General features: G+C 42.0%; 1 protein-coding gene across 1 annotated transcript in view; it reads left to right on the top strand.

Annotated features, from left to right (window-relative positions):
* The window catches only part of LOC138945528 (kinesin-related protein 4-like), a gene marked incomplete at its 5' end in the record, with an annotated part of 156241 nt that overhangs the window by 52093 nt on the left and 78773 nt on the right, over positions 1–25375 (top strand). Inside the window, 7 exon segments of the mRNA XM_070316965.1 lie at positions 156–275; positions 1592–1667; positions 5165–5195; positions 9749–9886; positions 14404–14607; positions 16418–16528; positions 17626–17829. Of these exon segments, the coding sequence (XP_070173066.1) occupies positions 156–275; positions 1592–1667; positions 5165–5195; positions 9749–9886; positions 14404–14607; positions 16418–16528; positions 17626–17829 (884 nt within the window).

Here is a 25375-nt window from a genome sequence, read left to right as displayed (position 1 = left end):
TTTGGCCTCTCGATTTGACGTATTACGAATACACAAAACTTTATTTTTTAGTAAAAATAAGCAACATTCAGAAACACATAAAGAAGCGAAGTAACGAACAAAACTGTGAAACTTATTATTTTAATCCAATGACCCTCTGTGGTACCCAACTCCAGAGAACAACCCACATGATGTTAAGGAGGAGTTTGTGGAAAGTTCTCCAGAAGGCGGCAGTTGGATTCCTGCGAAGGACCTCTTGAAACTGGTGCATGAAGTCAAAGACGATCAGAACGAAGGTGAGAAACTGACAGGCACCGTCATCACGGTGTGTCAACTGATTCCGTTCATACACCGGATGTTTCCGTTCATACAGCCTCATTTTTGACACTTGCTTGGGAAAATACGTGGCGGTAAGTCGTGTGGGCAGCGCGCTTTTGTGATATTGCAGTTGACACACCGTGGTCATAGGTAGGTATAATTATAATAATAATAATAATAATAATAATAATAATAATAATAATAATAATAATAATAATAATAACTGGACATTTTTAAGTGCCTAACCTATGGCTCTAGGCCCTTTACAAAAGAACATAATTATATACAGAATAGAACAATTAAAAGTACAACCTACATAAAACAAATTAATCATACAGACACAAATCACCACATGTACTGTTCACACAATAATCATATATGCAATACACACTATATATATATACAAACATTATGATCTTGTAAGTTAGTATCTCCCTTCACTAGACAAACCTACATGTGCAACTTTTCAGCACGAGTACGGGAACGTGTACGGGTAACGTCATTAAATTTATTTTTTACGTCACGCGTTTGCCAAAATCTGCAGTTTTTGTGGGAGCAAAATAACGTATGCATTTGGAACATTGGAGAAAAAAAAGAGAGTCAATGGTGACACAATATCTACACGTACGCGTACAGGTCTTTGCTACACGTTCGATCATATAGAACACTGTATTGCCTATGTCAACGCCCTTCTTTTTTTGTGAAGCCTTCTCCCCTCAACTTATTTGAAACTTTTTAAAAAAAATTTCAACTTTTTATTTATTTTCTAAACTTGTATTTCTTGAATAGTAATAGTTTTTTTTTTATTCCTTCCGAAGGTTTTGAGTGATGTATTGAAGATCGAATTGATCAATGGGTTGCATAATTCCCGAGTATTTCCAGTGAACGCTTTCCCAGAATTACCCATTCTATTTTTAGTAACATCGGCTTCGGCGAAAAGCCTAATGTGCGATTTTAACACCGCGTGTCGACAGGTCGTAATCACGCAGAATGTATTGTTTTCTGTTGTTCGCAACCGCTCATGGGGCAGGCAAATACATAATAGTATTTATCTTAATGTCTTTCAGCGTATCTTAAAATTTCGACTTATGATTTTGTTGTATTAAGAGATATTCAGATCTTAGAAAGACCAATTAAAAAGAAATGTCCCCTGAGTTCTAAGACAAGGATTTCCTTGCGGCGTTTCTTCACATTTCTTACGAGTTTTGTGTGTGTATTCTTTGAAATTATATAAATGGCCGACACGGCAGCTCTCAAGGACTGATAAGTCGAACGTATGTGTCTACTTTTGCAGCTGAAATGGAAGTGATTGAGCACAAGCTTCGAGATTTTATCTCGACGGCGCAAAGCAATCACGATAGATTTCAGGCGTGAGTATGTAAGCTTGTGGAGTGTTTACTGGTTTTGAAAGAAATGTTTCCTGTACAGAGACATTTGGATCAAAGCGCTTAACAGGTACAGAGAGAGAGAGAGAGAGAGAGAGAGAGAGAGAGAGAGAGAGAGAGAGAGAGAGAGAGAGTGTGTAGAGAGAGAGAGAGAGAGAGAGAGAGAGAGAGAGAGAGAGAGAGAGAGAGAGAGAGAGAGAGAGAGAGAGAGAGAGAGAGAGAGAGAGAGATGCATATGTTTACCTTATCGGTTGGTGATGCAATATACAATTGTCATCACCTGACTGTGATAAAGACCTCTGCCAAGCCGATCAGCGTTTATACCAAACAAAAATATATGTTGGTTTAGGGTAACCCGACCGACCCTACTTTTTTCCGCCGACCGTACTTTTTTTTTCCCTCTAAAATAAACATCAAAAACAACAACCTCTGGAGCATTTTGCGAACCATACAGAGACTTAAAAAAACAAAAACAAAAACCAAAACAAAAACGACCTACCGACCCTTTTTTTGGGGGGTCATGTTACCCTAAACCAACATATATTTTTATTTGGTCTTACACAAGTCGATTGTGATTTTGTTTGGGTGGTTCTGTATTTCATAAAATACCTTTACGGACACTTAATTAATGCGATACGACACCGATTGAACAAACCAAGACGTCTTTTTCGACACTCCCTTCCAAAGTGAAATTTCTGACGGCAAAAGCGAAACAAACTTCGACGAGTCGTCACAATGCAAACAGTGGCGTCACGATAAAAGTCAGTCCCCTAATATGAGTGTCTCTCGGGAAAATGACACAAACAAGGTTGTCTCGGTGACGTGTTTATGTTAACAGTGGACAGTTTGTTGTGAGGTCACCGCTGGGCTATGCATGTGTCGGTATCGTATCTCATTAAAGATACCATTATTTCTCGTCTGAACCAGTGCGCACACCGCCACAGATCTGACAAGGCTTCATACATGGAATACGAGCATCCTTCCATTTACACACATACACTGGTGCCATAAAAATCCAGGACTTTTTGCCGTTTTCCAGGATTGTAGTCGCTCTCTTTTACACGCTGGATCAGCCTGACTGCGCGGCGAATTTGAACGAAATGTGTATGAACTGTTAGGTAAGACACCCACAAAACTTTCGGATGTAAAATATGTAAAATGGTATTCAGTTTAAGTCACCGTTTCGACGGTTGAAAGTGAATCGTGCCGACAAAAACCGCCATTTTTGAGGGGAGGCGTGGTCATGGACCTTTGACGTCATACCCAAATATTGCTCAGATCCAGGAAACACATTTTTGAGCAGAAGAAAGACTGATCTTTAAATACACGTATCTTTCTGACCCAAAAACTGCTGTTTAACATCTGGGCTTATACCACTGAAAAAATATCCTGAACTTTTTGTGCTCAGTGTACCATAAAGCAATAGCTTGACTGTTCCCTGTACGGATGGAAAGTGTGCTCCGAATAGGTTTTGCACATTGACACTTGTCTTAATGTTGGCCTTTTTACAGGGAATAAGAGCACCCTTCCACATTGACACATACCATAAAGCAATAGCTTGACTGTTCCCTGCACAGAATGGGAAGTGTGCTCCGAATTGATTTTGCACATTGACACTTGTGTCAATTACGAAGAAAAAACAAATCTCATTCTGCTCAGAAAGCAACCGAGTAGTTGATGTTCGATGTGTCTAATCAAATCAAATCAAATCAAATTAACTTTATCATCTTACATGAAGAAATTGCAGTGGGGGTGCATGTAACATTAAAGGCACAGTAAGCCTCCCGTAAACCATCACAGATACGGTCAGGCTTTTACACACAGTACAAACATCCTTTCATTTAAACACTCACCGATTGAGAACATCCTAGGTGCCCTCCGTAAAGAGCGAACAATTTTCAAAGAATTTATTTTTGCGTGGTTTATCTTACCCCTGAGCCATCGTGAACCCGTGTGATCCAGTTTCCCTTTTTCACAATGTAGTCGTCAGTTAGTCATTTGAATGCGATTCGATGTGAGCTTATCCACAATAGCACGTTTTTATGCACGAAACAAACGGCTGTGGTTCACAAGAACTCTTGCGATGGCTTTTGACTGTCACTGAGAGGAACGGCGATATCAGTGCCGCATAAACCGTCGTCTGATACGACCCTTGCGTGACCCTGCTTCCGGGCTTTTCTTTTTTCAAACTTTCACAACTTCGAATTGCACTGATCTTGTCTTGATGAAAAAAGAATTCTTTTATGATTAAAGAATGTTTGTGTAACAAGCTGTCAATTTATTATTTAGATTTTAAAAGTTAGGTCTAGCGCAAAAAAGCACCACGGTCCCAAAACATTCTGATAATCATCGATCCACGGCTATCGCCAGTTTAAGGGAAGTAACTCATTTTTGACCTGAGTTCAGGATGGGTCCAAAAAGTGTTCGAAACAATCTGCAAAATTAATTCTTTAAAAATTGCTCGCTCTTTACGTAGGGCACCTAGGATGTTCCCGTTTGGTGAGCGTTCAAATGGAAGGGTGTTTGTACTGTGTGTAAAAGCCTGACAGTATATGTGATGGTTTACGGGAGGCTTACTGTCCGGGCGTGATTTCCGGGATATTCATAACAGCCGTCCAGCACCAAAACGAGGCGCCATTGTTGTAAAGGGCCAAGTCCACGAAAATAAATTCTTTGAAAATTTCTCACGCTCGACAGAAAGCAGCCAGGATGTTCCTGTTCGGTGAGCGTTTAAATGGAAGTATGCTTGTACTGTATGTAGACGCTCGGGGAGCTCTGTGATGGTTAACGGGAGGCTTACTGTGCCGTTAAGACAAACAAAACGCTTCACCGTCAGCATTATATCTAAAGGCACAGTGCAGCTCACAGCCTTCGTTTTGCGTTTTTGTTGCAGCTGAGTGCATTTACAGTTCAAAAATCTTCCTATGGTAGTAAAACAAACCCAAAACTACCCAACGACGACATCTGTGAAGCTCGACAGTTTCTTGTTCACGCGAGTGCATAAATTAACCTAGTTATTACGTGGTGTTTGGTCGGAGTTCGATTCAACTGAGTGATTCCGGCCTCGATTTTGTTTTACACAAACTCATGATGACGTCTGACATAGTTTGCTAGTGACGTGTCTTTTTGTGCATGATGTGGTGATCTACCTGATCTAAATTTAGATCCAAAAATAGGTCAAGACCAGCCGGGTCCGAGTGCGAAATTAATTCATAAACAAATCGCAGTTCTTGACTCTTTGGGTGCAAGTCAATGAAACTTGGTAGTTCTTCTAACGGATAGCTGCCTGAGGTATGACTAAAAGCCCCAGGGGCTCCGTGCACCTGGATTTGACAAGTTCAGTACCTTTAAATATATGTACTAAGCCATAATATTGTTTTCAACTAAACGCCTCTCTGTTTACAACACTCTTACGCTGTCTTAGTGAAGTGATGGTCTACAAACTCATGTTTAACATCGCTGCGTGTCTGTATTGTTTTCAGTGCAAAAGCTTCGCTGGAAAAGAAAGAAGAAGTAAGTTAACACAAACATCGTCAAACCCTACTTGCATCTGCTCTTGTCGCCTGTTTTCTTTTTAATGATACAACGACATCGTGTAGCTAGATCTCTCCTCATTATCAAATTGTTAAGTGGGAAGATTGTCTTGGGATAACCTTTCAGGGAGGACTGAATGTTTGTCTGTTTGATATGACCGTACACGCCATACACTTAAAAATCCACTCGTGCAAAAATCCGAGTGTGCGTTGGAGTTTCAGCCCATGAACGCAGAAGAAGAAGATATGATCGTACGTTATGGAGTTAAATTAGGTTCTTCGCTAAATGAACAGCAGCATTGGTGTTTATGTTCAAGACAAGGCGTTTGTAATGTATACCCTGACTCTTTGAATGAAAATATATGTTGTCAAATATGCTCCATGCTTATGTAGTCGAGGTTAAAAAAAAAAGAAGAAGACAAAATCAACAACAACTGGGGTGCGTTGCCTAGACAGAACGCCACAGAACGTTTGCAAACGTTTTCCAGGCAACGCATATTTTTGTTGTGGCGCTCGCAAATGCTCACGAACGCTCGCGAACGTTAGCAAGCGCTCGGTACGAGTACCATTGTCTGGGGTCACTGAAGCGTAACAATGGCGACAACTCGCTGAGAATGGTCTAGGCAACGGGGGTTTGTGCCGAGCATTCTGTAACGTACCTGAGAGGTGGCACGCCAGAAACCATTGCACTGTACTGAACTTGCTGTTTGACTCTCTCTCTCTCTCTCTCTCTCTCTCTCTTTCGCAGTCTCTCTGTCTGTCTTACGTGCTCTCTCTCTCTCTTTCTCTGTCTTACTCTTTCAGTTCCTCTGTGCCTGTCTCTGTCTACGTCGGTCTCTGTCTCTGTCTCTTTCTCCCTCTCCCTTTGTCTTTCTTTCTTTCTCTCTCCCCCATCTCCCTCTCCCTATGTCTTTCTCTTTCTTTCTATCTCCTTCTATATCTGTCTGTCTCTCTTTGTGTCCGTCTGAAAGTCTCTCTTCCTCTTATCTTTTTTGCTCTTATTCTCTCTCTCTCTTTCGCTCTCTCTCTTCCCCTCCTCATCTTTTTCTCTTTATTTCTCTCTCTCTGTCGATGAACCCATATACTTCAGTCACACTGTCAGTATGTTTGTGCCTGTCCCTCTATCTCTTTCTCTCACTTCTTTGGCACGCGTGCGTTTCTCTCTCTCTCCCTCTCTTATTCTATCTCTCTCTTTCTCTCTCTCTCTTTCTCTCTCTCTCTCTCTTTATCTCTCTCTCTCTCTCCATCTCGCTCTCTCCCTCACACACACGCACACACACACACACACAAACATACACACACACATAAAAATTCACAGATACCGACACACACACACACACACACGCAGACATGCGCATACGCACGCATGCACACACACACACACGCACGTACACATACATACATACATACATACATACATACATGGGTGCGTCTCAGAAACTGAACCTTTTATGTGTGCCATAATCAAATTAGCCCACAGTTGAAACATACTGAATTTTAAATCATGATGTTGATATTTTTGAGAAGTAAAATGAATAAAGAAATAATACAAACAAAACTGAGTATTTTGCATGATTATTATGAAGGTTGTTTTGCGAAAAAAATGATTGAATGCGTGAAAAATGGAGGTCTGATCTGTGACATGAACCATCAACTAGTTTTGCACATCACTACAAGAATCGTTTAGAATATCCAAGGACTGCTATTCTTGTTATGTGTGTTTGGTTTAAGTGTACTTGACAGTTGAAATGTTATTATGTCCACAGAATTGTTTTTTTTAAACGAAATTAATCGCTTGAAAGTTTGCCATCACTTTCGTAACACAGTTTTCCACACGCGTGCAACAGCAACAAGTCCTAGATTTGAACTTTAGAATTTGCATATTCATCTTCAACACGACCTTGACATGAAAGGGGATAGAAAATCGCTACGCTAAATGTTATTTAAGTATTATTTTCTCCAAATTGCATCTGCAAACTAAGTTGAAAGTTGCGCAATATGACATGTTTCTTCAAAATTCAATTACGATGGTGAACGGTTTTGCAAAGAATGTTCAGAGTTTTGAAGATTAGAACTATTTTGCGCGTAGTGACTTCCTTAGAGGTGCGCGTGACTACGCATGCGCAGTTACAGAGAGAAATAGTCCAGCTTCCAGCAGCGAAGAAAGATTTCGAGCATGTTTCCGAAGTCTGTGATTTTGTTACGAAAGTGATCAACACCCAAGGTTCTTGAGAAAAGGTGAGATTTTGCTGCTATGATATTCTATGAAATGAAAAATTCGGCTAAACATTTGTTAATAATAGTTTTTCTTTCGATTTCACTTCATTTTATGTTCGAATTAGTGTTTTCTTAGCTAAGAAATTTGACTTGATCGCCAGCGCGTGGGTGATGTTCTTGAAAAAGGTTCGCCGGTTGGGTCTTATTTTCTACAGATAACAACAAAAATGTTGACATATTTTTAGTTTAATTCATAAGATGTTATTGTATTTCATCTATGGTCAGATATTACGGTATAATATTCATGTTTTTGTAAGAAATTGACGAAAACGATGTATTTCTCACCATCGTAACAATGAAATGGCGTCACCTCTCCAATCATGTTTCCGAATTACGATTGTGATCAAAATCGAAATAAAATAGAATTTAGTTGGCACTTTCCAAATTGTAGTTGTTGACTACATTGTGATCCATGTAAATAACTTTGATGATGGCCCAGAAAATCTATTTTTGTGTGCTAACGTAAGAGATTGTTAGGATCGTTTGTTCTCGTCATCTTAGGTTGAAATCGCAGGTACTTGCATGTTTCAGGTGCAAGAGATTCGACCTGATGAACTGGTGGTAAAGTTCCTTCGAAGGAAACCGGAGGGGAACTATTATTGCTTTCCAGGGATCGATGATATTTCCTTAGTCCCTACATCTGATGCAACCATGATTCGTGACCCCACCTTCAATGCCATAGCGTTGCCTACAACATGAATACTTTTTCTCTCTTCGCGAACAGATCGTTAGCTCTAGGCAACGCACCCCAGGTGACTGTGTTTGTGTCAGCTTGACAATGTGTCTTCGGTTGTCGCCTTGTAACCTACTCGTCATCTCTCCTTTGATTTAAACATTTCAAGGGTAAGCAGGGCTGTACAATAAAGGGGGGGGGGGGGGGTTGTTCCAAAAATGAGGCAGGGGTCCAGGGGCTGCCTGACGGTGGGACAATTTTACATGTCAATGGTAATTTGTGGTCTATCCTCGTGTCTGGAAACCAAATTGTCAGGTAAACCAGGCCGCCAGAGGGGGGGGGGGGGGGGGTGTTCCAAAAATGAGGCAGGGGTCCAGGGGCCGCCTGACGGTGGGACAAGTTTACATTTTAATGGTAATTGTTGGGTCTATCCTCGTGTCTGGAAACCAAATTGTCAGGTAAACCAGGCCGCCAGAAGGAGGGGTGGGAGGGGGGGGAAGGGGGGGGGGGGGTGGGGCGGTCCGGAACCCAGGAATCCCCCCACCCCCAGGTCCGGCACTGGTAAGCAAATAGAAATAAACATGGTGAAAGCATATCCAAAAATAAAGAGACTGCCAACGTTCCAAAATTCAGAATCAAAAAACAAGAAAGGTATGTTGTTGGAACGTTTGTTATTGACAAAACAATACATTCACATATATTTTGACTCAACGTTTTTTGTTTTTTATAATAAGTTGTGTGTGAATATTTGTTTGTCTGTTCACTTAAAAGACCGTTGGGTCGAAATATCCGTGAATGTATTGTTTTGTCAATAACCAATGCCTCGGTCTCACATCTACGAATGTCACCCGACTTTAGGTAGTCGGCTGGAAGTCGGAAGAGGTCGGAGAGTTCGTGAGAATTAGCAATTTTGTTTTTGAAAAGTCGGTTAGTTCGGAAGGCCCTTCAGACTGTTTTGAAATTTTCAAAACAGTCGGAAGAGCCTCCCGACTCAGACGAATAGAAATTTGTCGGGTGGTTGTCGTAAGCGTGTCGGTTTAGTCGTAAGGCGATTCTGATTAGTCGTAACGGTAGTCGGAAGACTCGTAAGGGTGGTCGGATTTGTCGGTAGCATAGTTTCGTTCGGATTAGTCGTAAGGGCAGTCTGATTTGTCGCTAGGACAGTCGTTAGCTAGTCGGTTTAGTCGTTACACTGGTCGTGAGAGTCGGCTATTGTTCGGAAGTTTTTCAGCCGGGCCTGTCGTAACTGCAGTCGGAATTGTCGTTACTGCAGTCGGAAGTGTCTGGACACATGTCGGATTTGTCGACCCTAAAGTCGGGTGGTTGTCGTCTGCTTGTCGGCTACATGGTCGGATAAGTCGTAAGGACAGGTCGGGAGTGAAATTTGGAGCCGAATTTGCATCCGACACTTCCGACCTAGCCGACTTAACTATCCCCGACACTTCCGAAAAATCGTATATGTGAGACCGAGGCATAACGTTCCAACAACCTACCTTTCTTGTTTTTTGATGGTGAAAGCATGTTAACTGCAGTGATTAGTATCAATTGTCATGCACTGACTTTTCTTCTGTGATCCGTTGCAGGATCTAGTGAACCTGAACGAGAAACAAGAGTTTCTTAGAGAGGAGACTACCAAAATGCATAATAGTATCACAGCGTTGGAAGATACTCTCAAGAGAGAACAAGAACAATTGGTGAACAAAAATGTTTCCGTCGTCGGGGTGAGGCTTTTTTAAAATTTAATTTCTTGTTTTTTAAATTTCATTTTGTGTGTGTTTACATAGACTGGGAATCGAGATGAGGATGTGGTGTATGTACGCATATTATATGACTAAGTGCCAAAAGGTGCGCACGAAAAGCGGACAAAGGGGCTAAAAAATAAAAGTTGACAAACACGACTGATATTGAGATTTTTGTTAAGACAACAGATGCTGGAACCCAATTACGAAAAGAAAAGATAAATTTACCCAAATGATTTTACAAATAACGATAATTTTGTTCGTTATATCATTCAAAACGGCACTGAGTCATAGCATTAAGGTTATCTCGCACGTTTTTAAAGCTAGGGCTTTGAAACTTGGCACACAACCAAAGTATAATGACCTCCAGGTATGGTGCACATCACATTAAACAACATTGAATTTCAAGGTCACAGCGAGGTTAAATTTCCTTTGCAAACTGGAAAATTGTCGTTGTCACGTCTCACATGTTTTAATACTAGATCAGTTAGACTTTACATACTTCACATACTTTCAGCATTTTTATAAAACCTCATTAAAAGTGACCTGCTGGTTAATCTTTGTCAAAGTTCAAGGTCACAGCGGGGTCACATCTGGTCCAAATGTGGAATATTTTCAATTTATTCAGCGCGTTTATAGCACGAGCTTTGAAAATACACACAGTTCTAGTGTATTATGTTCACACACGATTAAAGTCTGGTTGAAAAAGTCAAGGTCACAGCAGGGTCGCGTTGAGGTCAAACATATACATTTTTCAATGAGATTTTCTCATATGTTTTTGAAGCTAGGGCCTTGAAACTTGGCACACTACGCAAGTTAAATTAAACCTCATCAAATTCCAAGGTCACAGTAAGGTTAAAGATCCTTTAAGGATATTTTCTAAAAAATGTGTCCAAGCAAGGAAAAACGCCATTTCTTCAAAGGCTGGAATAACTACAGAGGCAGCCGCGTCATTACACACAATGCAATTACGTCATACATCATACATTTCTATGAGTCATGTTGAATGGAATGGTGGCATGTGCCTCTATTCTAGCTAACAACAAAGCTTAAAAAATGAATATTATCTGTTTGTTTTGTTTGTTTTACCCGTACGAGACCTTTCTGTGACCTTGACATGTGACAAGGATCTACCTTAACTTCTTTAAGTCGGAGAATCATTGAGAGTTGTGTGATGTTTGAAGGCTCTCCCTTTAAAAACAACTGAGATAATGATGCATTTTCGTGTTTTTGATTTGCCCATATGTGACCTTGAGATTCGACAAAGGTCAACAAGACTTTAACCGTGTATGGAGGCTATTAAGCCCAAAAATGTGAACTTTCAAGGTTCTTGCTTTGAAAAACTCTGAGAAAAAGGTTATGGTTTTTTTTTTACCCACACGAGACTCTGCTATGACCTTCACATTTCTCAAGGATCAACCTTGAATTCTCCATGTTGAACAATCATTAAGCAAAAGCGTTGTTTGAAGTTTGAAGGTTCTAGCTTCAAAAATCTCTGAAAAAATATGTTTCATCCGTTTTCTGAACCACATGTGACCCAGCCGTGACCTTGAAATCTGACAAGGGTCAACAAGACTTTTACCATGCATGGGGGCGATTAAACCCCAAATGTGAAGTTTCAAGGTTTCAACTTAAAAAACGTCTGAGAAAAATATACATTTTCCTTTTTGGACAATGTGTTGCACGCAAGACAACACGACAAACGCTCGTGTTATCATTCTTTTACTTTAAGGTCGACTTGCGTGCCCGCTCTTTCGCTAATCTCAATTAAAATTCATCTTGGAAGTTCGGTTTTATTACGCTTTTAATTAAGAAGATTAAAGGCATAGAAAGCTGATGACTATTCACGCTAATTGCTTTACCCACAGCTGGAGACATGCTAAATTAAGTTCCCTGCAAGATATTGTGGTCTAGGACCCCTTAAATGTTGAGATATTTGAAGTTTTATTTTGATCTAGATCGTCCTATTTATAGATTTGCCAACAGAGGTAACGTTGACGCAAGGGAAATAACTCCGCGTCTTTGTTGACATCCTCACTTTTTCAGAGGCTAGAACAAGCTGTAATGCATGTATATGGTCCGCGCATTGCGACATATCGTCATTATATGGCCTTATGATGCATTTGACATCGATTGTGGGCAAACTACACATCGTAAACACGGGAGCGAGTTAGTGAGCCTTTAAACTAAGACAACAAATAGTTAGTTTTACCCATTAAACTCGATAAGGTAGTGACATTTTATGTTGAACGCAAGATGGTGTCGCACGCAAGATCTGAAAAGATGTTGACGACATAATTTCAACACTTGATAGCGCATTCGTGGTTCGTGATTTCTTCACAAATTTTGAACACAGAATGTGTCACGTGGTTCCGTAGATGAAGTAGATCTTTGTACATGTAAATTTTGTTTTTAAAAGAAAATAACCGTTAATTACCGAACATTTTGTCGCACGCAAGATATGACGAAATTTTCAAATCGTTTTCAAAAATGCTGTTCAAAAGTTCTGCAGTCTTTGCTGGATTACTCGAAAGACAGCAGTTTGATACACCGTTATCGCTTGACGTGTCGACATCAATTCCAGAGTTTTTGAAAAAGAAATTTAGTAAATATCTGCGATTTAAAAATGTATGCCGTGATGACGACAGATCTTGCGTGCGACACCTTAAAATTCGGTTATCGAAAAAAAAAATATTCTCTCGAGATTTAGATTTGACGTTTGGTCTCGTCTGTAAAGCGATGTTTCAGGCATTCAATCAAACTAAATGCAATTCATTTGTGCTTCTTGTTATTTTTCTGTGGCATATTCAAAACACGAGGTATCACGATGTCCGTTTTCAGATGGCCGGTTTTGGCGTTATTTTTGACTTTAAACAAAGATAACTTCAAAACCGTTTAAATCAGACACACGAAATTATATCCACTATCTCTTCGCACATTCATCCACACACACACACCAATTTTCAGCAGACACACGTTTTTAGAAACATTTTTATTGTAAAACAAAGTCGTCTTCTGTTCTGTGAGCACCTTTTGGCACTTAGTCATATATATATATAATCGCCTCACACACACACACACACACACACACACACACACACACACACACACACACACACACACACACACACACAGACACAAGTCGTATATATATATATAGATTATATATTGTGACAGGGGAGGCTACCGCTCCTTTCGCAACGGACTCTGCACCCGAGTTGTTGGCCTTTAAAGTCAACACCTGTGGTTTGTAGAGTTCTGTTTGTGATGGGGTCTGGTGGTTTCCGATTGTCTGTATGTTCATGGAAACCTTCGGGTTTGCATAACAGTTTTTATAGGGCTAAGAAATTAGCCCTAACATTTTCAATCCTGTTTGATTGCACTTCGCCTCCCGAGGTGATCGTAGTGTTTCGGCACACGGTTACATATATTGTTTTGGGGTCACCCTATACCCAAAATAGAAAGAATTCTCCCTCTCGCCTAGACTTATATACTTCCATGTAGGTTTTTGACGTTGTTAGTTCACGTGCCGGACCTGCTGTGAGTCTGGTCGAGGGCCACGCTTTCCTGCTCGGAGATTGACCAAAAATTCATTGACACTTGTTTTTGTCAAACGGACAGCTGCTTTAGGCATGACATTAAGCCCCAGGGGCTTCGTGTATCACTCGTGCACCTGGGCTAAGGTGCACAAACTGAAAGTGGGAGAGAACAAACCGCAATGTCTGATTCGTTGAAATCACAACCAATCTAAAGTTCAACCAATCCAACACCGCGGCTGGCTCCCACCCGGTTCGTTAGGCCTAAAAAAAAAATAGGTGTGGTTACGGTAACCCGACCTACCCTATTTTTGGGGGCCGACCCTATAACTTTTTATTACATTTGTCAAACAAATACACATAAAAAACAAGTAAACGAGTGCAGAAAACGCAATGAAAGCGAAAGCGCCCGAGTCGCACACTTATTTTCCTGTCAAGTAGGTTTAATTTGTACACCTTAGAAAAAAAAGTTTAAAAAAAAAAAAAAGTGATTGTCTACCTTCCTACCCTATTTTTTTTGGCTATGTTACCGTAACCACACCTATTATTTTTTTTGGCCTTACTGTCTAGTGCACCTGGACCTGACAAGTTGACTCATTTTAACGAGGTGTTGCTCCACAGCCGGCCTGGGGGCCCGGTAGCTCAGTTGGTAGAGCACTGGACTTGTGATTGGAAAGTCGCAGGCCCAAATTCGGGTCGGGACGGACACGTGTCAACTTTATGTGAAGACCCGTACACGGAAGCCATATCCCACCCTCGTGTCACCACAATGGCTCGTAAAAGACCTCGGTCATTCTGCCACAAGCGCAGGTTGCTGATACCACTTTAACACGCATACACTTGTGTATCTCATCAAAGGCCGTGAGGGCTTAAAAACTCAAATTATCATAGAACCCATATCATGTCTTTAAGAGGCGAAATATTTAGCCTGCAGGACAGTAAGCATTCTCTCTTTCCTAACAGTCGACCAAAAAGAGAAAACGGACAGTTTCTGCCAGGGGTGCTCCGACCTCCAAAGAAGTGGAAACGCAGACCGGAGACAGTCTCCTGTATTTGGTGCAAGATCAATACGGCCTGGCCACGAAGAGTGATATGTATTTACGTCCCAAGAAGACACACTCCAAGGGCTCACCGACTACCCGTAGGAGTGCCACTTCGTCTGTGGAGGTATGTGTGGGTACTGTTTTTTTTGTTTAAAGTATTTTTTTGTCAGGTTTTAGATAGAGTACAACACCAACGTACGTACCTGTATCAGGAGGTCTATTTTAACAAGACCTATGAAATTAACAGTCTTAAATAGGAGGTCTGTTATAACAAGAACACAATAATGTTATGAAATTAACAGCCTAAGTCTAAGCATAGACCAAATAGCCTGGACCGCCATCTCGTCACGTGACCCTTCGAGGTTACGACGCTCGACTTTCAGGGGCGCGTAGCGTCCGGTTTGAAAGGCAGCGATTCGAAGACAGTGAAAAGAAAGCACGCTCCAGTTATTTGTGACAATGGGAGGTGACAATGAACTGGATTTTCCAAAACTCCAAACTAAACTTAACAAAACTCATCGAAAAACATGTTCCATATCCACTTTTGCTGAGTTTATTTTAGCATTTTCAGAACTTACCTCGGCAACTTCGTCCATGTTTACAATCGACACCGGATATCACGTCCCCCTGATTTCTGAAAGGCTTGTAAGCGTAGGTTCCTAAATGCGAGAGGCCGCTACCTCGTAATAGAGAGAAAGAGCGGAGAGAGAGTTAGTGGGCGGTCCAGGATAAATTGTCTATGGCCTAAGACACACAATAAATAAATAAATAGATAAAATAATATTGTGTATGTTTTAAAATATGAAGATTACTAAATGGCTTGCTGTGTGATACCAGGTTTAAGCTAGGATTCCATTCTTACGGCTGCGGTGCGGCTCCGGCTCCGGCGACGGCAACGGCATCCGGCTCTGGCGAGAAAAACGCATCGTCGTGAACCGTATATAACGGCGACGTCGTCCGGATATGTTCTCTTCCCGCCAATGCTGCCATGGCTCCACATTGGTCTCGTCTCATGCAAACTGTCATTTATAATGAAGAACAATTTATGTTAATATTATTAGCGTACCGCCAAATGAAAAAAACGCCAAAAGAGACGACATCGCTGGTGGGTGCATGCCATTTTGGAGAAAAGACGGCAGTATGGAACCCATCACCATCTTGTTCAAGAACTGCAACTCGATGGCGAAAGGTTTCAGCAGTATTTTCGTCTCTTTGTGCTCGGAAAGGCTCTGAGAAAAACGCGGGAAAAGAGACACGCCCACAAAATACCAGACGGCGTCCGGCGACGGCAGTCCAGAAAGCCACATGGAGCTTTCTTGAAAAAACGCACGCACGCCGGGCCGTCACCGTCGCCGTCGCCGTACCGCACCCGTGTGAACGGGGTCATCCCTTCTTTCATCAATGTTTTTCAAATTGCCGTCGCCGCTGCCGTCGCCGGAGCCGCACCGCAGCCGTAAGAATGGAATCCTAGCTTTACTTGTGTTTTGTTGATGTTGTTGTAAAATGTTGAAATGCTAACAACAGTGGGCTTTTCAATGTTTGAAAAAGCAAGGAGTGAAAATGGGGTTCTGTTTGCTTTTTCGCTCATTGTCAATAGCAAGCGACCATTTCAGGTTTGTTCATTGTCCAGGAATCATGCAGCTAAGATGTAAAAATTAAACCTTTCTCACCTCACTTATTTAAAAATAACACCTCCCGCTTTACTTTCAAGAGTGACGTCTTTTCGCTTTGACGTCACAGATTGCACCAGGCTTTGGAAGAGACGGGGTGGGAGGGCCTAGGGGGCGTAGGGGGGGGGAGAGAGAGAGAGAGAGAGAGAGAGAGAGAGAGAGAGAGAGAGAGAGAGAGAGAGAGAGAGAGAGAGAGAGAGAGAGAGAGAGAGAGAGACGCGCGCACGCACGCACACGTCATGTCATGTCATGTCGCCTCAACAGAAAGCAGTGCCCAACGCGGAATCGTCAGAGTGTTTCCCATCACTGATCCCATCCTTCGCATCTTCTCGGACCTCGCAGGCCTCCTCAGTGGCCAAAGGCTACACGCCGAAGGTGAAGAAGAAGAAAAGATAAGATAAGATAAGATAAGATAAGATAAGACAAGACAACTTTAATGTCTATTGTCTTTTTACATAAACAAGGACATTGTTCTTTTAGCACCACATAGCATTTCCAAGAACACAAACACACGATCATTTCTTAAAACACAAACACACGTTTAAAAAAGCATAATCGAACAAAAATACACTACACAGAAGAACAAGTCGCGTAAGGCGAAAATACAACATTTAGTCAAGCTGTCAAACTGACAGAATGAAACTGAACGCAATGCAATTTTTTTCAGCAAGACCGTATACTCGTAGCATCGTTAGTCCACCGCTCATGGCAAAGGCAGTGAAATTGACAAGAAGAGCGGGGTAGTAGTTGCGCTTAGAAGGATAGCACGCTTTTCTGTACCTCTCTTCGTTTTAACTTTCTGAGCGTGTTTTTAATCCGAACATATCATATCTATATGTTTTTGGAATCAGGAACCGACAAGGAATAAGATGAAAGTGTTTTTAAATTGATTTGGAAAAATTAATTTTGATCATAATTTTTATATTTTTAATTTTCAGAGCTTGTTTTTAATCCAAATATAACATATTTATATGTTTTTGGAATCAGAAAATGATGAAGAATAAGATGAACGTAAATTTAGATCGTTTTATATATATATATATTTTTTTTACAATTTTCATTTTTAATGACCAAAGTCATTAATTAATTTTTAGGCCACCAAGCTGAAATGCAATACCGAAGTCCGGCCTTCGTCGAAGATTGCTTGGCCAAAATTTCAATCAATTTTATTGAAAAATGAGGGTGTGACAGTGCCGCCTCAACTTTTACAAAAAGCCGGATATGACGTCATCAAAGACATTTATCGAAAAACTGAGAAAAAAACATCCGGGGATATCATACCCAGGAACTCTCATGTCAAATTTCATAAAGATCGGTCCAGTAGTTTGGTCTGAATTGCTCTACACACACACACGCACACACACACAGACACACCACGACCCTCGTCTCGATTCCCCCCTCTACGTTAAAACATTTAGTCAAAACTTGACTAAATGTAAAAAAGCATAATCGAACATAAATACACTACACAGAAGAGGAAGGGACAAGGACCTTACAAGCTGGACGAGCCCAAGGAAGACGAGGAACAGCAGAGGTCGGTGTCCGTACTTCTCCAGTTCGTCTGCCCGAGCCCCGGGGAGGGGACCACGTTCAGTATTGAGGCCATGGCGGCCTTCCTGGAGGCCAAGAAGAACCGCTTCAACAAGAAGAAGATTAGCAGATATTATATAGAAACGGTGAGTGAGTGCGTGTGTGTGAATCGGGACTTGCGCTATAGACTAAACAGTGATTTATTATTATCACTATTATCATTATTATCATTTATTATTATCACTATTATCATTATTTTTATTTATTAGTATCGCTATTATCATTATCATTATTTATTATTATCACTATTATCATTATTATTATAGCGTCATTCGTGGACTGACGACGGGCGCAGTGGCGTGGTGGTAAGACGTCGGCCTCCTAATCGGGAGGTCGTGAGTTCGAATCCCGGTCGCTGCCACATGGTGGGTTAAGAGTGGAGATTTTTCCGATCTCCCATGTGAACTTATGTGCAGACCTGCTAGTGACTTCACCCCCTTCGTGTGTACACGCAAGCACAAGACCAAGTGCGCACGGAAAAGATCCTGTAATCCATGTCGGAGTTCGGTGGGTTATGGAAACACGAAAATGCCCAGCATGCCTACCCAAATGGGCAAACGAGCTCACACGTCACCAGAATTTCTGGAACGCTGAAGAAGAAGAAGTGGACTGACACGGACTGACAGACACTCGCAAGCACGCATACACATACACGCGCGAGGCTCACGCACGCATGTGCGCGTTTCTGCGTGCGCGTGCGTGCGACTTTGCGCGCGCACATGCTTGCGACTTTAAGCGCGCAAATGCTTGCTTGAGCCACTCGCGAGTATGTGTATGCGAGTCCGTGTAGACGCACGCACGCCCATACATACATACGCCAATACACACACACACACACACACACACCGAAGGAGATAATTGGTTGATTGTTTTTCGTGTTTCTTCAACTTATTTGGCTATTCCGGGCCGATTGTATTTTGTTTCATTTCTCCGTGAGAGAGAGAGAGAGAGAGAGAGAGAGAGAGAGAGAGAGAGAGAGAGAGAGAGAGAGAGAGAGAGAGAGAATACGAAAGTTTAATTGCTTTTGGCCATCGGCCCTTTGCAATGAAGGTACGGTACCAAAAAAACCGGGTGGAAAACCGAACCCGGAATTAGTATCCACTTGCATGGTCACATCCAAGTCGACAGTGTCTTTCGTTTGAGACCAATGTCAATGTGATCGATCGCGAATAACGATTCTGTTTATATCAACATAAAGGCAGAGACATTCACAGTCTTTCTCCAGTTTCGAGGAATGTTCGTATTACACGCACATATTCATGCAAGTCTGTGTTTAGTTGCTCAATTTCTTCCTTGAGGCGGACCCTGTTCACCTGCTGCCCTCTCCGTAGGTAAAGCATGTTCTGGTTTTAAACATTTCACAGTCAAACACTAGAATACAATCGTCACTTTCAGCAAGCAGCGTTTTCTTGCCACCTTTGGTCTGACATACTATTTTCTCAAACCTATTGTTCCTGAACGTAGATTTCAGCTTTGTTTTCTTGTTCTCAGGCAGCGTTGAAAGTATATCGAACAACGGAGCTTCATTTGCCCCAACTTCAGAAGACTGGTTGGCGGTGTCAATGTTTTCATGCACACAAGACAGGCTTACTTGTTTGTTGATACACAGCGTGCTATCTAGGTCAGGTGTGTCGTCATTCACGCGTGAAGCAAGCTCTGCGGCATTCAGAGGGGCGGCGAGCATTGTCACAGTGGAATGTGGTGGGGTGGACAAGCTAGGGTCACTGCATGGCCCGTGCTTCACGGCGTGAACTGACCACAGGCGAAGGTATCGTCCACTGGACTTTCTTTCTTTCTTTGGTGTTTAACGTCGTTTTCAACCACGAAGGTTATATCGCGACTGGGAAAGGGGGGAGATGGGATAGAGCCACTTGTCAATTGTTTCTTGTTCACAAAAGGTCCACTTTCTTTCTTTCTTTATTTGGTGTTTAACGTCGTTTTCAACCACGAAGGTTATATCGCGACGAAAAAGGTCCACTGGACTACTACTATCACAGAAAGACTACAAGGTACGTCACTCACCTTCGAGTCTTCTGTGTTCTTGGAGTCGCTTCCTTGGGAAAAATATTGTTCAAGACGGTTTGCCTCTTCCTACAGTCTGTGTAATGATTGTTTGAACTATATATGCACCTTTAGTTTTCAGCTTCCGTTCGCTGCAGGTTGTTTTTAACCATCATTTGGACGAATCTTAGTTTGCGAGCCGCTAATATTCACTTGGCGTCTAATTATGCATCCGCACCGAATATGCATACCAGCGCTCATTGATCTAAAACATATGTAAATATTGTGCAGCAAAGGGAAGCTACCCACGGGAAAATAATCATCGAATATCCTGTTATTAACCAATGAGCGCTGGTATGCATATTCGGTGCGGATGCATAATTAGACGCCAAGTGAATATTAGCGGCTCGCAAACGAAGATTCGTCCAAATGATGGTTAAAAACAACCTGCAGCGAACGGAAGCTGAAAACTAAAGGTGCATATAGTTCAAACAATCATTCAACTGTATTTATTTGACCTTACACAGACTGTAGGAAGAGGCAAACCGTCTTGAACAATATTTTTCCCCAGGAAGCGACTCCAAGAACACAGAAGACTCGAAGGTGAGTGACGTACCTTGTAGTCTTTCTGTGATAGTAGTAGTCCAGTGGACGATACCTTCGCCTGTGAACTGACATCAGCATGGACGCTATTTCTGGTTTGACCTAGATCAGTCTTATTGACTACACACTGGTTATTATTGTTTTCCTCGCTCTGATGGTTTGCATCAATTTGAGCTGTAAACTGAACATTGTTTCTGTTCATGCCTAGCTTGGCACTGTGCTGTTCTGCTCTTCGTTGGTCTCTTCTTTGTTGGGCTGGTGGCTTGCGTCTCTATGCACCGGTGCGGGTGTCATGGCGAAACCCCGGTCGTCCGTGCCATTTCTTAAGCGGAGAACGAACACTGCTCCTTCATCTGTGCCGGTCACCTTCAACGATGTCACCGTGTTTTTGCACAGAAAGGTGGATAAGATGTCTTCTGCAGCAATAGGAAGTCCTACAACTGGCATTTTGGAGTTAGAAACGCTGATAATTCAGGAGCTCAAAAAACGTGTGTTGCTCCTTTGGCACGCCGGACAACCCCCCACCCCCTCCCCCCCGAGAGAGAGAGAGAGAGAGAGAGAGAGAGAGAGAGAGAGAGAGAGAGAGAGAGAGAGAGAGAGAGAGAGAGAGAGAGAGAGAGAGAGAACGAACGAACGAACGAACGAACGAACGAACCAACTTTATTTTTCGAGGGTAATGGAGTAGATACAGCAAAGATCTTTTTTCATCCAGCCCTCGCCCAAGAGGGAATTAATTAAGCAGTGCATAATATTAAAGCAGGAGAAGAAGCAAAAAAAAAAAAAAAACCCCATAAAAACATGGTTATTAAATCAGACAAAGAGAAAAAAAAAATGTTCATAGCATACATGCCAACATGGTCATTGGTAATGGTATAAATTAAAACACATACTTTGACACACACGGTCACATGCACACAGACACACTCAGACACACATGCACATACAGACACACACGCACACACAGACACACGCACACACACATACACACACACATACACACACACACACGCACACGCACGCACACACACACACACACACACACACACACACACATGTACACATTGTACACATAATCATAATGTATGTGCAAAATCCATGAAGAGAACAACGTAAACAGAGAGAGAGATTATATGAAATGATTTATTATACTAGTAGATCTTCATGTACTTATCAAACAGCAGTACCTGATCGCGGCATTAAGTGCCACACGACGATGAAAGCATATACAAAAAAGTATGTCTTCTAAAACTGGCAACAGAAAGTGGCTGTTTGAGAGAAACTGGTAAAACATTCCACAGAAATGGACCTGAGTATGCCAGACTAGTTTTATACAAGTCAATTCTAGGGAGGGGAACATTTAGTTTCTTCGTGCGGCTTGATGAAGTCTCAGTTAATAATATTCTTTTAGTTAAATAGTCTGGTACATGTCCAAGAACTATTTTATGCATAAACCTTGCCTTGTTAAACGCTAGTCTGGATAAAAGTGGAAGAATTTCAGCTTTTTTGTAGTCATGATTATAGAGGGTGCTGTGAGAGAGAGAGAGAGAGAGAGAGAGAGAGAGAGAGAGAGAGAGAGAGAGAGAGAGAGAGAGAGAGAGAGAGAGAGAGAGAGAGAGACTTCAATATTTACTGCTTCACGGAGGATAACCTGACATAAGCGGGGCAGAAGGTGTACGCGGGGCCTGACACGATTGAAGGCACGTTTTGTCAGTTTTCTTGGATTTGTTTGATTTACGTCGGGATTTAAGGTAAGCTACAGATTCAGCGATGCCTCAATTTGTTTATCGATACATAAAATGCCATAGAGCGGTTCATATTTGCTCGTAAATTACCCTCAAAGCTGAACATGTCGGCGATCGAGCGCCGGAAATAGCTGTTCGATATGGGTTTCGGAAGTAGCAATGTGCTTTATTTCACAAAATCAGCTCGTATATGACATCGGTTTGGGATTCTAATGGACGATGGAATCGTTGAAGATGCAAAGAAGTGCTATTTTGGGGGTAGAATATATCGACCGACCCTGTAGACGAGAGGCGGTCAAATGTGAGAGATGAGCGTACGCGGGGCTTCCGACCGCGAATAGGACAGCAGAAGCACGTGGGAACGAAATGTCAGAAAAGCGTTGAGTTGTGCCATAAAACGGTTCGATGCATCATTTCAATGGAAATTTTGATCAACCTAGAAACACACGTACCCTATAGCTGTTGCCCTAAGATAACAGCACACACACACACACACACACACACACACACACACACACACACACACACACACACACACACACACACACACACACACACACAGTATGCACATTCACACAACACACTTAGTCGTTAGAGAGGTGCTTTCGGAGCTGTCTTTTAAGCATGTCCTGAATTGGACGAAGTCGACTTCGCGTAGCTCACTTCGCGAAGCTTCCGGAACGAGAATTCGTCCCTTAAAGGCACTGCACACTCAGCTTCCCGTAAACCATCTCAGACACTGTCAGGCACACAGTACAAATGTTCTGCGCGAACTTAGAATCCGGTTTCATTCTAGAATGGACCGGGTCCAGGTTGGAATTCTAACCCTGCGCAAGTACAGGGGTGTCATTCTAGAATGAAACCCTTGAATAAAGGGGGCCGTAATGTTTGTAGGTAAGACAGAGTTGTCTTCCCTTGAATGATCTCCACCTGCACCTTCCCTTTGATAAAATGGGGCTGATTTGTCTACCCCTGAAAAAAATCCTTTGGCGATCTTGCGATGTCATGTCATGTCAAGAAAGTTGACACTCCTGAGTACGCAATAAACAAAGGCAGACCATAGCAAGGGGGACTACCAGGGCGGTATTGTTTGCAGGGCAGTTGTTTTTGTGATGAGAGCCGGTTGCGGCCGCTTGCAATGTCAGCGCTGTCGGGATCTCGGAAATGTCCGGTTTTTTTGACAATTTTTTTGACAGACAGACGGTCAGACCGACTAACCGACAGACAGACCAACAGAAGGACAGAGTGAGGTATAGAGCTGTTGTCACAGGTTTAAAAAAAGTTGACATTATATCTTCACAATTCAGAAGACCAACTTCATGTATATGAATAAGAAAAAGTTACAAGCGAGATCGGCAAAACACTGTCAGTCCGGAAATTTCCGTTCGTAGCGATCAGTGCTGAGTGTCTCTCAAAATCGTAATCACTTTCAGAACATCACAATCCCAATTCACGATGTCTTTGAGTAAAGTGTAAAAAACCCGAGAAAAAAAACCCAACCAAACACACAAAAAACAAAAACAAACAGAAAATCCACATTTGTGGCTTTGGCTGTGTGATAGTCTAACTGAAATGACTATTCCAACTTGGACCCAAATTCCAACCTTGCGCACGGCCGATTCTAGAATGGACCAGCAACAAGGGTTTCATTCTAGAATGGCACCCCTGTACTTGCGCAGGGTTAGAATTCCAACCTGGACCCGGTCCATTCTAGAATGAAACCGGATTCTAAGTTCGCGCAGAACACAAATACCCTTTCGTTTAAACAATCACCGCTGGAGAACATCCTACGTGCCCTCCGTAAAGAGCGAGCAATTTTCAAAGAATTTATTTTTGCGTGGCCAGCCGGATTGTCTGATCAGATAATCGGACGGCTCGTTTTGGCGCTAGACCTAACTTTTAAAATCTAAATAATAGATTGACAGCTTGTTACACAAACATTCTTAAATCATAAAAGAATTCTTTTTTTTCATTAAGACAAGATCAGGGGCCAGTTTCATAAGATAGCAGTGAACCGACTGACAGACGATCGACTGCCCAGTCGATCGACTGTGGTTGATCGCCGGGTCACCGAAAAGCGCGTTTCATGAGCGAATCACCGTCACCCGCGGACAACCGCAGTCGACCGACTGTACAGTGATTCGAATGGCCAAGTCGGAGGCTAAATTTAGCAACATTACCACTTCCGTTTGCTCATTCGCACGTGGAAATGGCCGATTTCCAAGAAAAAACTAGTCTCGGCCCGCTCAAAATAACAATGACCGAGACTTTCAGTAATTCCTTCGCGTGACGTCTAACCCTCTAAGCCATAATGTGACGCCTTCAAGACATAACCCTGACTTGTCTCCTGGATTACTGCGTCATGATAGATACATTTCGAAGAACAATCACAAGGTTTGGCTCACAATCCAAAAAAGTGTGAGCGTTCTGCCATTGACTGTGCGGATAATTACATTTATTTTCGGTTTACCGCAGTAAGCCGAACACAGTGTTGGGGGGAGAGCATCACCGTGTTTGGCCGACTTCCGGTGAGACGACCCGCAGTCGGCCGACTGAAATTTTGTTCGTACAACTCGAAGTTTTGAAAGTTTAAAACAAGTCGCGTAAGGCGAAAATACAACATTTAGTCAAGCTCAGTCGAACTCACAGAATGAAACTGAACGCATTGCATTTTTTCTGCAAGACCGTACACTCGTAGCATCGTCTGTCCACCGCTGGTGGCAAAGGCAGTGAAATTAACAATCCAGAAAAGCGCGGTAGCGGTAGCGCTGAGGAGGACAGCACGCTTTTCTATATCTCTATTCTTTTTAACTCTCTGAACGTGTTTTTAATCCAAACATATCATATCTATATGTTTTTGGAATCAGGAACGGACAAGGAATAAGATGAAATTGTTTTTAAATCGATTTCGGAAATTTAATTTTGATCATAATGTTTATATTTTTAATTTTCAGAGCTTGTTTTTAATCCAAATATAACATATTTATATGTTTTTGGAATCAGAAAATGATGAAGAAATACGATAAACGTAATGTTGGATCGTTTTATAAAAAAATAAGAGGGTCTCGACTCCCCCTCTATGTTAAAACATTTAGTCAAAACTTGACTAAATGTAAAAAGCTGACTACAAACAAAACATTTTCTAAGTTGCTTTCTTGTTTTGTTTCTTTTTCTTTATGTCTGTGTTATTAATATTACTGTTTGATCAAGCAGAAGTATAAATGCGCTTTCTCTCTCTCTCTCTCTCTCTCTCTCTCTCTCTCTCTCTCTCTCTCTCTCTCTGTGA

The sequence above is a fragment of the Littorina saxatilis genome, linkage group LG13 (genome assembly GCF_037325665.1).
Source record: "Littorina saxatilis isolate snail1 linkage group LG13, US_GU_Lsax_2.0, whole genome shotgun sequence".
In the NCBI taxonomy this organism is placed as follows: domain Eukaryota; kingdom Metazoa; phylum Mollusca; class Gastropoda; order Littorinimorpha; family Littorinidae; genus Littorina; species Littorina saxatilis.
This window is presented reverse-complemented; position numbering and strand designations above follow the sequence as displayed.